Source organism: Alligator sinensis, unplaced genomic scaffold (genome assembly GCF_000455745.1).
Source record: "Alligator sinensis unplaced genomic scaffold, ASM45574v1 scaffold353_1, whole genome shotgun sequence".
Classification (NCBI taxonomy): Eukaryota; Metazoa; Chordata; order Crocodylia; family Alligatoridae; genus Alligator; species Alligator sinensis.
This window is the reverse complement of record NW_005842075.1, coordinates 1,789,144-1,803,442: the sequence shown is the minus strand read 5'-3', so window position 1 is coordinate 1,803,442 and position 14,299 is coordinate 1,789,144. Positions and strand designations below refer to the sequence as shown.

Here is a 14,299-nt window from a genome sequence, read left to right as displayed (position 1 = left end):
GTCTCAGACCAGCACTGGACACACAGAGCCTAAGAGCAGTCTGGATTTCTCTCAGATATTTACTGGCACACATTCAGTAAATGAATGTTTACTCCATGTCAACAAATTTCCAAAATTTGGCACACACGGAGGGAGAATGAATTGGCATACTTCACAGTCACACAAAAGGTGGAATGATAGTAAAGTAAGCAGTCTTCAGAGCTTAGGGCTCACCTGAGGTATAGGCCTTCAGCTGTTCTTTTGAACAGAAGAAAACCTCACCTGAAGCTTATTAAATGTGAAAGGCTCCTCTGAGATTACTTTGTTATTGTTATGCTATTTATTTGTCTTCTAAACTCTTTGCTATCTTGATTGCATGCAGCTAGGTTTGTTACAATAAATGTACATTAGACTCGGGTACTAGGAATGCTGGCAGCGTTTAAAAGTCCACAGTGGACAGACTTTGTCCTGAATGCTGTGTCACTGTTGCCTTTTAGGTCGTTCTTGAAGCTCAGGGCCTAGAAACTATAATAGCTGCATCTGCTGATGAAGGCGAGGAAAACCTGGAGTCCTTTGCTGGCATGTCAGCAATCCTGTTTGATGTTCAGCTCAGGCCTGTGACATTTTTCCAAGGGTACGCTGATTTAATGTCTAAAATGTTTTCGGCAACTGGAGAGCCCATTAACGTGGTGAAAGGACTTGTCCTCCTGACAGATTACTCACAGGTACTAATAACACACTGTACGCTTCTGTTTCTCTCTCTCAAGCACACACACGCTCCCCTATTCCTAATCCAGTTTCTTCTACCCCCTTACATTAAGATGGATATTTGCTTTAGTTTTTTTATATTGTTTAATAACCTAGCAGATCTGCTTACTATTCCGTCAAAAGAGAAGTGATGTATTATATAAAAAACAAAATGACAGGAAATCAGCCCAGAAAGCAGAAAGAAAAAACTATGATAAAGGCTACAAATACCTATCACACTAAAAGACATACTAATGCTATAAGGACAAATCTGTTTCCTACGGAAAAAAAACCAAGCTGATTCCCACCATACTGCTCTCAGCCAGTTACTTTTTATTGGACAGTTCCTAACTGCTTAGTGCTGCCACCAGTGGGCCTATATGTTTGCTTATTCCAAATCTGCCCAATGATCCACTGAGGCTGGGTACTCCCTGTCAAATGCTGAACTGAGTTACTAAGGTTTGCATGCATGATGCAGTCTTTCTTACAATTTTCAAGGGTTCATAATTCCATACCAGTTAAGTGAGCATTCGTTGATTATTTAAAAGAAACTTCATGGTAAATATTCTACCGTCAACCAATCTGGTGTCACAAAAGATTCAAGCAAAATGTGTGTAGTGGTTGCAGGTTTTCCTGTGTGATGTCACCTTCCTCTACTCCAAAACTACTGAATTATTATTACTCAAATTTTATCACATAATTAATTTTCAGGCAGAAACAGTGATTTAAAATGGAGACTATTATATAGCTTTTTATATGGTGGTCATTACTATGTCATACATAGTCATACTATGTCTACACAAGATGCTGACTGAACAGTAGCTCATTACTACTGCACAGTGGCAGCATGTAACACAAAGTGTGCACTACTCTGGAGCAGCAATGAGCTACTGTGCAATCAGCATCACCAAAAAGCTATTTGGGAACACTACTGTGCAATAACGCCGGTTACTGCGCAGTCATTTAGTATTTGTGTATGCAAGTACTAAATGACTGCTCAGTAACAACTATACAGTCAAAGTCTCATGTAGACACAACCACAGAGTGTTTCAGACTACCTGTTAAGCATTCAAGCTTCAGTTTCAGACAGGTGATTGATCAGAGAGGACACATTTGCACAGTATGCATTTAGGTACCTTTCCTGAAGCAAAGCCAATGTGTGGTTTCATTTCCATCCTCTCCCTCTCCCCTTTGCCCCCAGTAACCAAACATAATTTAGTATAGAATTGGGGAGATCTAATAGTAGAAATCAACCAATGAAAGGTTGATTGGCAGTCTCCAGTTATAACACACCTGCTAATGTAGTACTGGGTTTCCAGACAGTTGTGGGGCAAACTTCGCTCAGCGTAGAAATTTACAGAGGTTTCCATAGCAAAACTTCTTAGCTCATAGATTCTCCTTTATCTTTCCACTTTCTGGTGGAGGAAAATGTTAAACTGTTCAAAGACAGAATGTAATTTACCCAAAGTTGTACCTTTGACAGTATCTGCCAAAAGTGACCCTGTGCAATTAGAATCAATCTCAGCCACTCTGAAATGGTCCTGCCAGCTAAGAGAGTTTCACATACAGGGAACAAACTGTGGAAATCACGTTCGTTAAGAAAACATTCTGGGTTCTTAGAAGAAAAGGGCAGGTATGAATTCCAGCATGACAGTGACCTATTTAACAAACCAAAAGGGAGGTGGGAAAGAGAAGGGAGCATCTAGGTTCTCCAGGCCAGAGCACTAAAGCACTGTGTTTCCAGAACTAACTCCTTCCAACTGCTGTGCATGCACCAAGCTCCATAAATATTCTGGCAGCACAACTTGGCAAGACACCGCAGGGACTCTATCATCCAGTGGACTCTGGATTCCTTCTCTTCAGAGAACCTAATAAGCGTATGGGCCACACCAGGGTTGGAACTACAAGCCTCAACTTACACCAGCATTTTAGATTAAGCGCTGAAATATAGGAAGCCTTGGCAATGGAAGCTCTGTGACAGCACAGAGAGCAGATGGGAACACTTGCTGCTTTTTTTTTCTTGTGTCACTAATAGCACAGTTGGTGCATAAGTGGGGATTCAAGCAGCAGACACCTTAATGGACCCTGCAGTGCTTCCCTTTAAGTACTGTCCAGTTAAAGCCATGAAATGATAAAAAACACTGTTGAAACAGATTCAGGCTAACCAGTTTTTAACAGGATGCAGATGGCTAGTGTGTACGGCAGCTGATAAAGACTATAGTTTAGCAATGATATTCTAAAGCAGGGGTGCCAACTTGTAGCATAAGTGCCCTAGGAATCACAGCATATTGAAGAAGGGGGTAGGCAGCACATCAGCAGATAGGACAGGGAGCAGAAAGCAGAGCAGGAAGAAGAAGGGGATCGGAGTGTGCAGGGCTTCATGTCTGGCACATCTGCCAAAAAGATTGCCCCTCTCTGTTCTAAACTATAAACTGTTTTAGCAGAATTCAACCACCTTTAAACAAGCCAATAAAACTGTGATAAAAACATTTTTATCTGAAATTGCCTTCCAGTTGTGACTCGATATGCACCAGGAAACACAGCTTAAATGTAAGTGTAGATGTGGCCTTAAATAGTAATACTGCCACTTAAGAAACCATTTCTGAGAGGAGAATCGTCTCTAGATAGATATGGTCCTTAAATGCTGGTTCATCAAGAGCCATGATTAGCCAAGTTTCTTGCCAGCTGGCTACTCATTTGTTTTTCTTAGTCAGCATAGACAAAGGTCATCCAGGTCATCATCCTCTTAACAAACCAAACTGGCATACAACCCTGGTAAACTGTTCTGGCCAATAATATGGCTTTAGAAAAGAATTTATAACATTGTTCATTGCTGTCTACTGCACCCATGCTCAATTCTCTGCTAGCAAGATCTGCAATAAAGCATGGCTCATGGAAACATGGGTCCAGCACAGAAAGGAACAAATGTGTGAAGGATATAGATGGCAGAGTTGCTATCCTATTTATAGGAGGACGGCTGGAAGGGCTGAGAGTAGGGATCTAAAACTGTCTGATCCAATATTCAGCATATCCAGATTTTTAAAAATCCCTTGGAAATGTTATACAGGATTTTCTGCTCCCCTCTTCTTGTATATACAATATAAGGGATCATTTCACAGTCAGTGGCTGTTTTGCTAATTGGTTAAAGAAAAGAAAAGGTGTAATCATTCAATGATATACAAAGTCCTGTGAAATATAAAAACTAAAATAACCATGATAAATAGTTTTCTTTCATTAGCTTTGCAGCTGTAGTGATCAGGAGTATAGTCAGGCACAGCATCTTCAGATAAGAATGGAGCTCCCAAATTGGTGACATCCTTTTAATTATCTGCCTGCTATTCTTGATGTTTGCTTTGGAGCACCATCTCCCATGAAATCCCAAACAAAAATCATAAGAGTGCACTCTGCAGGCATTGCCACTTTTCACAACTTGGACCATGGATTAAGAATGACAGTGCACAAATTATAAATCCCTTCATAAAAGCATCCACTCTTATAAAACTGTTCTTGAGCCTATGAAGATGCCTGCATTAACATTCAGGAGTGTAAAAAACAGTATTTCTATTAGACATCAGACCTGTCAGAAGAGTAGAGAAACCAAATGATTTATTAGTAGGTCAAAGCAAAGAACCAGACTCCAGTAGAGGACAGCTAGTTTCTTAAAAAGTGTTTTTTTTTCTCTGGCATGCTGCTCCATTGCATTTTAGTCAGGCGCAGGTCTAGGAGGGCAGTGGCATGGTCACACACCCCTTTGGCTGTCCTGACATGAGTTCCTGGCTCAAAGTCTGGCCAGAGCCCTTGCTTTCATGTAGCTCCAGAGCAGATGGGGTGAGCCCTGCCACTGCCGTTCATAGCCTCTTTTTCCCTGCTGCTGAATTCAGTGTGGAGGAAGGCAGAGGGGAAGGGCAAACTGAGCTACAGCAGAGCTCACTGCACACGTGCAGCACATCCAAACGTGGGGCTGCACCCCACCCCCCCTTGCCTTATTGCTGGATCTGCTGCTGATTACAGTAGCATTACCAGTACTGTACATAGTAGATTTTTTTTGTTGACGTGGATCATATTCCAGCATTTTGAAGCAGTGCCAAGACATTGATCCTAACTTTCCATACCCTGTCTTCTATTATAAGTGACACTGCAAAGCCTTAAATAGAAAAGCAAAGGGAAAAAAGTACCTCTAAAAGGCCAGATCTCACCAGTGACTATAGATACAAAGCTTCTCTTGATTTGAATGAGATTTGCACTCTTGTCCCTAAGGATTCAGGATTTGAATCAAAACAAGAAAATGAAGGAGTGGGTCAAGCAAAAGACAAAAAGCATACATGAAGTTTTGCTTGCCTTTTAAAGGCAGATTTGACCTAACTCTATTGTAGGCTTCTAAGCTCTAGTCACATGCACAGTAACTCTCACAGTTAATCACACAGTCTTAGCAAACTGATCCTCCTCTCAAATACCTAAGTCCAATTTGACAGTGCACAGTAACAAAATCTCTCTCCTGCTTATGCAGGATTGTTTTTTTCCAGAATATAGCCTATTGTATATTGCCTTGCCTACCCTTTATAAATCAATCTCACTGTAATTAAAAAGGGGTGCTGCATCTCCAGATCAAAATAAGTAAACCGGGCCTTTTTAATTAACTACAGCAGGTGTAATCATGGCCCCAGAGAACTCAAAAGGCAAAACTTCCTTTGATTTCAATGGAGCCAGGAGTAGATGAAAAATCACAGGAAAGCAGAACAACGTATGATCCAGCTAGCCAGGGGCATCCTTGCTTATAAGCCATCTTCAGCCTACTGCATTCTTATATTAACTCTCCAGCCTACTCCAGCAACAACTAACTGACAAGTGAGAAGCCTTCTGAACTCTGCTACACAAAATGTTTGGGACCTTAAAAGGTGAAGTCACCATATACAGTCACTACATTTCTGAAGGCCCTGTATGCCACAAAGGGAATAAAAGTTAAGACCCCAAAGCAACTTCACCAGCCACCAAGCTGGGCTAATAGGGGGAGCCTAATCTTTTATCATGACAGCTTTAGCAAGACTGCAGGACAACAACAAGGAAAAGATCAGAGAGATCCCTTCATGCACATAGGAGGGGGCAGATCAAACATTTCCACATCCTGCAAATACTTGAAGAAGAACAGGAACAATGGGGGAAAAAAAAGAACTACCAGGAGGGGGTGGGAACTAGGTGGTAAAGAAAGAGGACAAAAGTTATCAAAAGGTGTGAGAGAGGAGCAGACCCTCAATGACAGCAGGAGTCAACCACATGGGTGGACTTCCCCAAAGATCAGATCCAGACCTGGCTAGGTCCTCTCTCACTTTGCTAACTCTGATCAACGTGAGGAATTCCTCTCTTAGAACAACTGAGGTGAAAGACAGACTGACCAGACACAAGCTACTGTACCAAAGCAAGGAAAGGATTTGGCAATTTAGCCACAAGATTTACTTATCTGGGGGACTCCTAGCAAAATATATAAGATACTCACTTGCTTTTCCAAATTGACAACCAAAGCATGACAGCATGGAGCTGGAATGAGGCACTAGTTTCCATTGTATAGAAAATGGCTGCTCCCTTCTTCATTTCCCCTATAGCTGCTGTCTGGCAGGACACAAATTGTTCCCTCCTCCCCCTGCTGCAAACATTTTTCCTTCACAAGAAATTCAGGCCCAGACTTTTGTGAAAGGGCATTTGTGTCCTGTACACAGCATGGACTAACACCACAGCTTTCACTGTATAGACCAGTGGCTGGCACCCTTTTCAAGCTGTGGCCTGGAACAACTCAGCTCTGGTCCAGTGTGGGCCAGATTGCTTCTGCAGTATCAGTGACAGGGGGTTTTCCTTTCACCCGTGCTGGGGCCAGGCAGCTGGGAGCTGCACCCATGCCACTGCTGCTTCTCCCAGCCTCCTACTCTCCAGCTGGGATGTAGGTGCAGCTTCCAGTCAGTGGGGATCTATGCAAGGGCTGGGCAGCTGGAAGATGTGTCCGTGCTACTGCTGCTTCTATGCCACAGCTGGGGGCAGGGGAGGGAGAAGAAGGGAGAAGTGGCAGCAGTATGGACACAGCCTCCAGCTGCCCAGCCCCAGTGCAGCTCTCCCCTGGGAGAGCGTTTGGACCCCCCCCCCCCCCCCCCCCGGCCCCAGTGCAGCTCTCCACTGGCTGGAAGCTGTACCCACACCCTAGCTGTAGGGAGGCTAAGGGGTGAGATGAAGAAGTAGCTGCAGCAAGGACACAGCTGTAAGTCGCCTGGCCTTGGCACAGCTCCTCTCTGCTTAGCACCAATGCAGTCATGAGCATAGGCAAAGCCCTTGGACTCTGCAGGCTGAATTCAATAGTTCTGCAGGCTGGATCTGGCCTGAGGTCTGTACAGTATGTTGCCATCTCTAGTATAGATCATGAATATGGCAAGACCATGGTCTAATTTTCACAGCATGCTAGAGTTGACTGACAACTTTTTGATCTTCAGTGGGCTTAGGATGGGCGGGCAATTATTTCAGGTGGAGGGCCGCTTACTGAGGTTTGGCAAGCCATCGAGGGCTGCATGACGGGCAGCCAGGGGCAGATAAAAATTTCGAAAAATAATATTTTAGGGACCCCACGGGCTGGATAGAATGGCCTGGCAGGCCGCATCCGGCCCACGGGCCGCATTTTGCCTGCCCTTGGCTTAGGATTAGGGTCTGACTGACTTGCTCAAGTCACAGGAGTCAACCTCCAACACAGGTTTAGGAGTGGGGGTTTCCTGGTGCCCAGGCCAGTGCTCAGTCCACTGTGCTGTACTTCCTTCCTCTCCCAGAATTCCATGATCCTCAGCCATCAGGTTGACTATACTGAGGCCCACCAGACAGTTATATTATGCAGTGAGGAGCATTTTTAGCATCTAAATCAACATTTTCAAACCGTAATATTCTTTCTGAAAAAAAAATAATTAGTTTTTCTTGTTTTTAAGGTGACCAGGGCAGCTATATAAAGCAGGTCAAATTGCCAAGCAGTGTGAACTTTAAAATCCTGGCTGACTGACAAAATTCAAATGTAATGAGCTGTTGTGACCCTGAGCTATTATCACTTCCGAAACTGACTCCATGAAATGCACTTCCAGTCCAGCTGTAAAGGTTTCAAGAAACCACAAGCAGGCCCAATGTAGGCAGGAAGTATATTGAATACATAGGCAACTAATTTATATTTGCCAATAGATTTACTGTAGATGAACTTTTTCTGGGACAGCAATTCCAGATTATTCATGAGGTCTCTGTTGGGCTGTAATGAGCAAAGCACTTTATTTACTACCAATATAGAGCAAGGGTCTGCAGTGATAAGCCTCAGGTGCAGCGAACAAGAAATGCAGGACTGCATTATGCCATGAGCTCCCAAGAAAGAACGCTGAGTAAGACAGAATTCCACCTGGATTTTCATGAGAGTTGGTTGCTTGTGTGGTAGCTCTGTCATGCCTTAAGAGGAAGAACAGAAATTTTCATGTATTCTGTGTTGGTGTCTCATGCGTGAAGGAAGGGAAGAAAAGTCTTCACTATGCCCCAGTGATATTCCTTCTCTTCGCAACAAACATGCAATGGAAAGGAGGTGAACTCCAGCAAGTGAGAACTGACCCTAAAAGAAGCAACAAAATGAAGAGTGTTTAACTTTCCACTTGGCAAAGCGAGTTGTTATCCGGGTTCTTTTATGTTTATAGGTCATTCAGTTACAGTCTGGGCTGAAGGCCAATACAGAGTTCCAAAGTGGTCTGGCCATTGACATTTCAGGTGGAATGGAGTTCAGTCTTTGGTACAGAGAATCCAAAACCAGTGTCAAGAATCGGTGAGATACCTTCAGTATATGCTGCAACTTTATATGATGAAAGATGTAAAATGAGACAGTCTATTTTGAGGATTTTAAAAATCAAGGGACTTTGAAGTCTAATTAAAATTAAAGGATAGTTATGTTTAAAATTAGATTATTGTTTCAGGAAAAAAATCAAGTGGCAATAAGATCTCCCCTTCCCTATAAAAACAATAACAAGAACATCTTAGAAAAATGAATTTCCTTTAGTATGGTTAGTGATTTCAGTTCATTAGATACTCAGGTAATTCAGAGGACTAATTCTATTGGGTTGTAGACTTGCATAGCTCTATTGGACTCAGTGAGATTGCAAAAAGGGAAGTGAGAACTGAATTTCAACATGATTTAAAAATATAGGATAATTTTAATTCAAAATCATCTAAGATTTAGAAGCCTCAGACTCCTAAGGGTCTGAACTGATTTTCAAAATGAATTTAGGCACTTTTGAAAATGTTAGCCATTAATTAATCCTCACCTTTGAAGGTATAACCACACCTTTAAAGAGGAACCAAGTGAGGTAGGGAGGTCCAGTATGTTTCCTGATGATTCAGAGTAAGCCAGTACTAGAATTAGGACTTAAATTCAGACATTCCTGAATTCCAGGTCTATGTCTGATCTCAGGGGTATCAAACATATGACCTGTGGGATGGATCTGGCCCTCAGTCATATAATTTGGCCATTGGGCCCTCGGAGAGGCTGGAAATTGGGAGGCAGGCAAGCAGCAGTAGAGCCTACCATGAATTTCCAGGTATGGGAATGTGTGCCAACTATAGCATGAACTGAACTAATGTAGCAGTCCACATCCCGATGTAGCTAGTGAGCATCTTCTCTGGGGTATTACCTTGGACTCCCTTTGACTTTGATGAGAATTGAGGACATACAAGAAAAGTGGCACAAAACCCCCTGCAAGTGAGGGGCTAGATATGGGAAAATAGGCAAGGTTTTAATTGTTGAATTATGATTTCCTGAATAAGGTATCAACCCTGCTTGTTTTAGTATTCTGTATTTACAGAGAGATGCATTAAACTCCAGTAAAGAATTTAAGCTCTCCCCCATGACTTTTACCTGTTTAAAGAGAGAAGGACCCTCACCTAGCTGGCTTTGTGAGGCTTACCCATCTCTATAAAACAGTTCTTCACAGCCAGCTAGTAAAGGAATTACAAAAAAGAAGCCAGTAATAACTTAGAACAGAGCAAACATGTATCTGGACCAAATTCAATCCAAGTGGTCCACTGGTTCCAATTGCACTAAGTCTGAGTTTCGTGCCATGCCAGCCTCATTTTGTACAAAGGTTGGTCAGAAATGCAAGTGAGAAGAGACATTGGGCCTAATTTGCCATTCCCCTGCAAAACCATTGGAAAGTGAAAGAAAACAAAATAGCAGCCTTGCACATCCTTTTTGTACTGGTGTAAATAACTGTCAGAGGATCTTTGAGTTATCACCCTTGGAAGTCAGAGCAGTGTGCACCATTATGCTAATACAGGAGGCTGCAATTATAAAGGATATATGTTTTCCAACATGTATAATTAACTGAAAATTTAAGGCCCTGTTCTCTTCTACATGTGCAAGATACCTATGCCCAGTGGCACTGAATTACATACAGTGTCTGGAGAACAGGCTTCCTAGAAAGAAATTTATACTGCTTAGGTCAGAGGTCAGCAACCTATGGTCTGTGGACTGGATCTGGCCCACTGAGAGATTGTGTCCTGCCTGTGAAACTGGCACATGAGCAGCAATTTGACAACAGGTCAGTGGCACTGCTGTGGGAGGGGGGGCACACAGTTCAGCTACGTCAGAAGCAATGACCTGTCTTTGGACCTAGCTCCATCAATTTGGCCCACTGCTCCTAAAATGTTGTTGGCCCTTGGTGCTTAGATGTTAGGACTGTTTGCAATTTAATCCCCTGTTTATTTATGAAATCTGTTAATGTCCAATTCTTTTATGTGACTTTATTTACAGGGGAGCTATGCTGGTAGCTGGCAATATCCTAGTGGATTCCTTGTTTGTGCAGGCTGGTATGGAAACCAGTATTGAAGTAGAGGCCACACTAGACTTCATATCCACAGTACAGTTCTCACAGTATCCATTTTTAGTTTGCATGCAGATAGACAAGATCGAATCTCCGTTCAGGTAAGAAGTATAAATATACAGAACAAGAAGTTCTTTTAATTACTTGGAACCTCTGGAACTTTCCAGTGGACGTGTCTACACATGTGCTTTAACGTACATTAGCCTATTTTAATGCACATTAAGCATCACTTAAAAACTGGGGGCATTTTTACACATGGTCCTGACATGGCACCAGATGCTTTTAATTAGCAAGCTGTGCTAATTAAAAGCACCCATGCATCACATGTATCTGCAGCACAGCACATCCCCACACTGAGAAAATGGCAGTGAGGTGCTTTGAACTAAAGCACATCAAACATGTATTATTTCAAAGTGCACCGCTGCCATTCTCTCAGCAGGGAGACACGCTGTGCTGTTGAGACACGTGATGCACAAGGCTGCCAGAGCATGTCAATTTATGTTGGATTTCCAGCACGTCAGAGCAGGCTCCCCACATGTGCGTAAGTGCCCCCAGCATTTTAGTTAATGTATATTAAGACAGGCTAATGTACATTTTCCTAGTACCTCACAATGGAGGTACTAGATTTAATGCACATTAACTAAAGTGCGTTAAAGCATGTGTAGACATGCCCAGAGGCAGAGAGAATAGATTTCAGCATAGTAAAAACAGGTGCTATGAAAGATCTCTCACACACATGTATCTGCTAATGCAAATCATCCAAGACTTATTGCTCAGCAGAGATTTGGATAAATGCTTATGCAGTCCCAGACATGCTTTGAATCTTCATTTTGCCAGATTTTCTCCACAGGCCTTAAAAGGCAAAGAAAATGAAAAGATAACCATTTTCAGCTAGCTTGAAGTGTCATAGTTACAGACAGTAAAAGGACCCGAGACACGAACAAGAAGCATGGGCTATTTAGTTGGCTACTGCAGGTATAAATCATTAACCATACAAGACCTGAGCACACAAGATTCCCCTCTTGACCAACCAGTTTCTGATGTCTGTAATATTAGCCACTCTATTTAGTGCTTGGCTTAAGTATGGTGGCCTACAAGAGAGATTGTACTTTATGTACTTTGAAAACATTTTGTTCTAACTATGGTCAATTTTCCCTCTGAAATATAATTATAACACAATAAAAGAAAAGATGTCTTGCTGAGGGGTAGCTCTGTATTGCTATCTGACAGGCCTGGATTTGTTTTTCCATCCTGATCATGATCTGCTAAGACTTGAGAAAGCATTCTCAGTCCCTGTGACAGAGATTTCCATTCTGTCTTTCTGTCTAGAAGTGTAAAGTGCCAATTGATAGGTTGAACAGAAAAGCAAATGTGAGAATTTGGAGCTTTCCAAGAATTTCAGTTTCTCTGAAAAAGACATTAATCAGACTGATAGATATATCATTATCTATGCTGGCTTTCTATTGAAGTCACACTGGGTGCGTCTACACAAGATGCTAACTGTGCAGTACCCTAACAACACTGCGCAGTAGAGTGCTGGGCAAAACCCATGCTAATACGCTATTGTGCAGTAGTATTAGTCTACTGTGCAGTTACTGTCTGTAAAAACCCATGTGCTGGTGCAATTGCACAGTAGCGCCAGTTACTGTGCATTGATTTAGTACTCGGTTATGCAAGTACTAAACTTAATGCACAGTAACTATGGAACATTAATGAATGTGTACACATACCCACTGAAACCAAGCAGTCTGGTATGTGAGACTAGATAAGGAAATTTTACACACATGTAGGCCACAGAGTTGATATCCTTTTGCTTATAACCTAGTAACAATATTGTGTCTTTGCAGGCAATTTGTGTCTAAATATGAAAGCCTACCATCTGGCAAGCGGTATACTTCCCGGAAAGGAAAAGTACAATTTCTGGCAGGTTCTGAACTCCCTCTCCATCGAGAGAACTCCAACATGTGCAGGAAGGTTTTCAGCACTGAGTCTGACTCTTCCAGCAACTGGTTTTAAAGCAAGCACTTTTGATCTTTCATTTGACTAAATCCATGGCTCCCTGAGTGACTTAGGCTTGTATGTACTGTACTAGCTTAGGGCTTGATCCTGCACCATTGAAGTAAATGGCAAACTTTCTATTGACTGCAACAGGACAGGATCAAAATCTTTGTGTTTACATATTTACCTGTATTTAAGACTTTTGTAAAAAGCAAAGAACAAAGAACAATTTGGTGGCATTTTGTGCACTCCCTTGGGGGTGGTGTTATCTCTTGTCCTTTTACACTCATTTTCCTCAACATGGGAATATAGAAGCCCATGCTTTTGATTGTCAGCAAAAACAATTATGCTGTAAACAGAATGATTATCTGTATTTATTTGCATATCACATGCCCCCAAATAATACACACATCTTGTTTTGGGAAGGAAAAATGAAGGGAAAAAAAAGATGATTTTTTCAGAACCTTAACTAGCACAGCATGGGCTCAGCATGTTTGATGCTGGCCCGAGGCAGGAGAGGTGCACTCTGCTCCTCAGCATCACTCAGGCTCTCGCTGATGTTTCAGAACTATGATTCTACTGTTCAGAACTGTGACTCTGAAGGGTCTACTCTGCCTGGGCCAATTACATGGCAGTGAATATATGTTTCAATCCCAGTGAGGAAAAATTAACTTTCCCACTTAAGACGCAGATCCCAGTGTTTGGGGAATGTGTGTCGTATGCAAGTAAATACAGTATTTATAATTACATTTAGAGGCATTCTGGGTTTTTTAAAACTGATAACCAATTTTTATTGAACTACACAACAGTATCTTTCTAAGTAGGACCATGAATTCTTAGTTGCTTGGTGCTGCCTAGTCACCTAATCAGAAGCAGGCAGGATTTTTACAATAATTTTTTTCACAGTAATAATTTTTATTTATTTTTTTTAAGCATGATGGTTGGATGTGTTTGATTGAGAACCAAGGGTGGAATTTCCCAAAGTGCACAGCACTGGCCAAGCTAGGTAACCCAGTGGTAGAATGCCCATTGGTTTCAATGGGAGCAGAGTCAAGCCAGTGCTCAGGTCCAGTCCTGAAAATGTATCATCCAAATAGGTGCATTTCCAGAAATAAGCACCAGACTAGCAACTGTCTGAACTACAATTAGAATTAAGGTCTTGGAAAAACAATTGTTTTGAATGTAGCATCTAGCAAGGCCAGTAAGGAGAATATTTTAGCATTCCCTTCTAGATAAATTAGACCGGGCATGTCTTCACATGCGCTTTAATGTGGATTAGTTTATTTTAATGCGCATTAAAGTGTCATTTAAAAACATGCTATTTAGTTAATGCATGTTAAAACAAGCTAATGTGCATTTTCCTGGTACCTCACAATGGTGCTCCAGGACTGGAAGGGGGAAGGTGCTTTAATTAAAGTGGCTCTTGGAGCATGGTAATCACCACACTCCAGCAGACTCCACCATCACATGTATCAGCGTTCCTGTGCTGAAAAATGGCGGTGGGGGGCACTTTAACTGAAGCTCATTGAATGACCTTTAGTTGAAGTGCCCCCACTGCCATTTTTCAGTGCAGGGACACTAATACATGTGACGCTGGAGTCTGCTGGAGTGTGGTACTTACCATGCTCCAGCAGATTTGATTAATCGAATCTACTCTGATGCACTGTAATCAGAGTGTGCCCACTTATTTGTCAAATTAAATAAGCATTCAC

The 14,299-nt window shown here is 42.1% G+C and overlaps 1 protein-coding gene across 3 annotated transcripts in view; it reads left to right on the top strand.

The window, feature by feature from the left end:
• The window catches only part of MTTP (microsomal triglyceride transfer protein), a 49,962-nt gene extending 35,947 nt beyond the window's left edge, over positions 1-14,015 (top strand). The window contains exons 15-18 of one of the 3 annotated variants that reach the window (XM_006023677.3): positions 477-704; positions 8,415-8,539; positions 10,520-10,690; positions 12,437-14,015. In XM_006023677.3, coding sequence (XP_006023739.1) covers positions 477-704; positions 8,415-8,539; positions 10,520-10,690; positions 12,437-12,605 — 693 coding nt within the window. In that variant the 3' untranslated portion in view covers positions 12,606-14,015. Of the gene's footprint in view, positions 1-476; positions 705-8,414; positions 8,540-10,519; positions 10,691-12,436 lie in introns of those variants that run through there. The other 2 variants (XR_003094059.1, XR_003094060.1) reach the window with 2 other exon arrangements.
• The last annotated feature ends 284 nt before the right edge of the window (positions 14,016-14,299 follow it).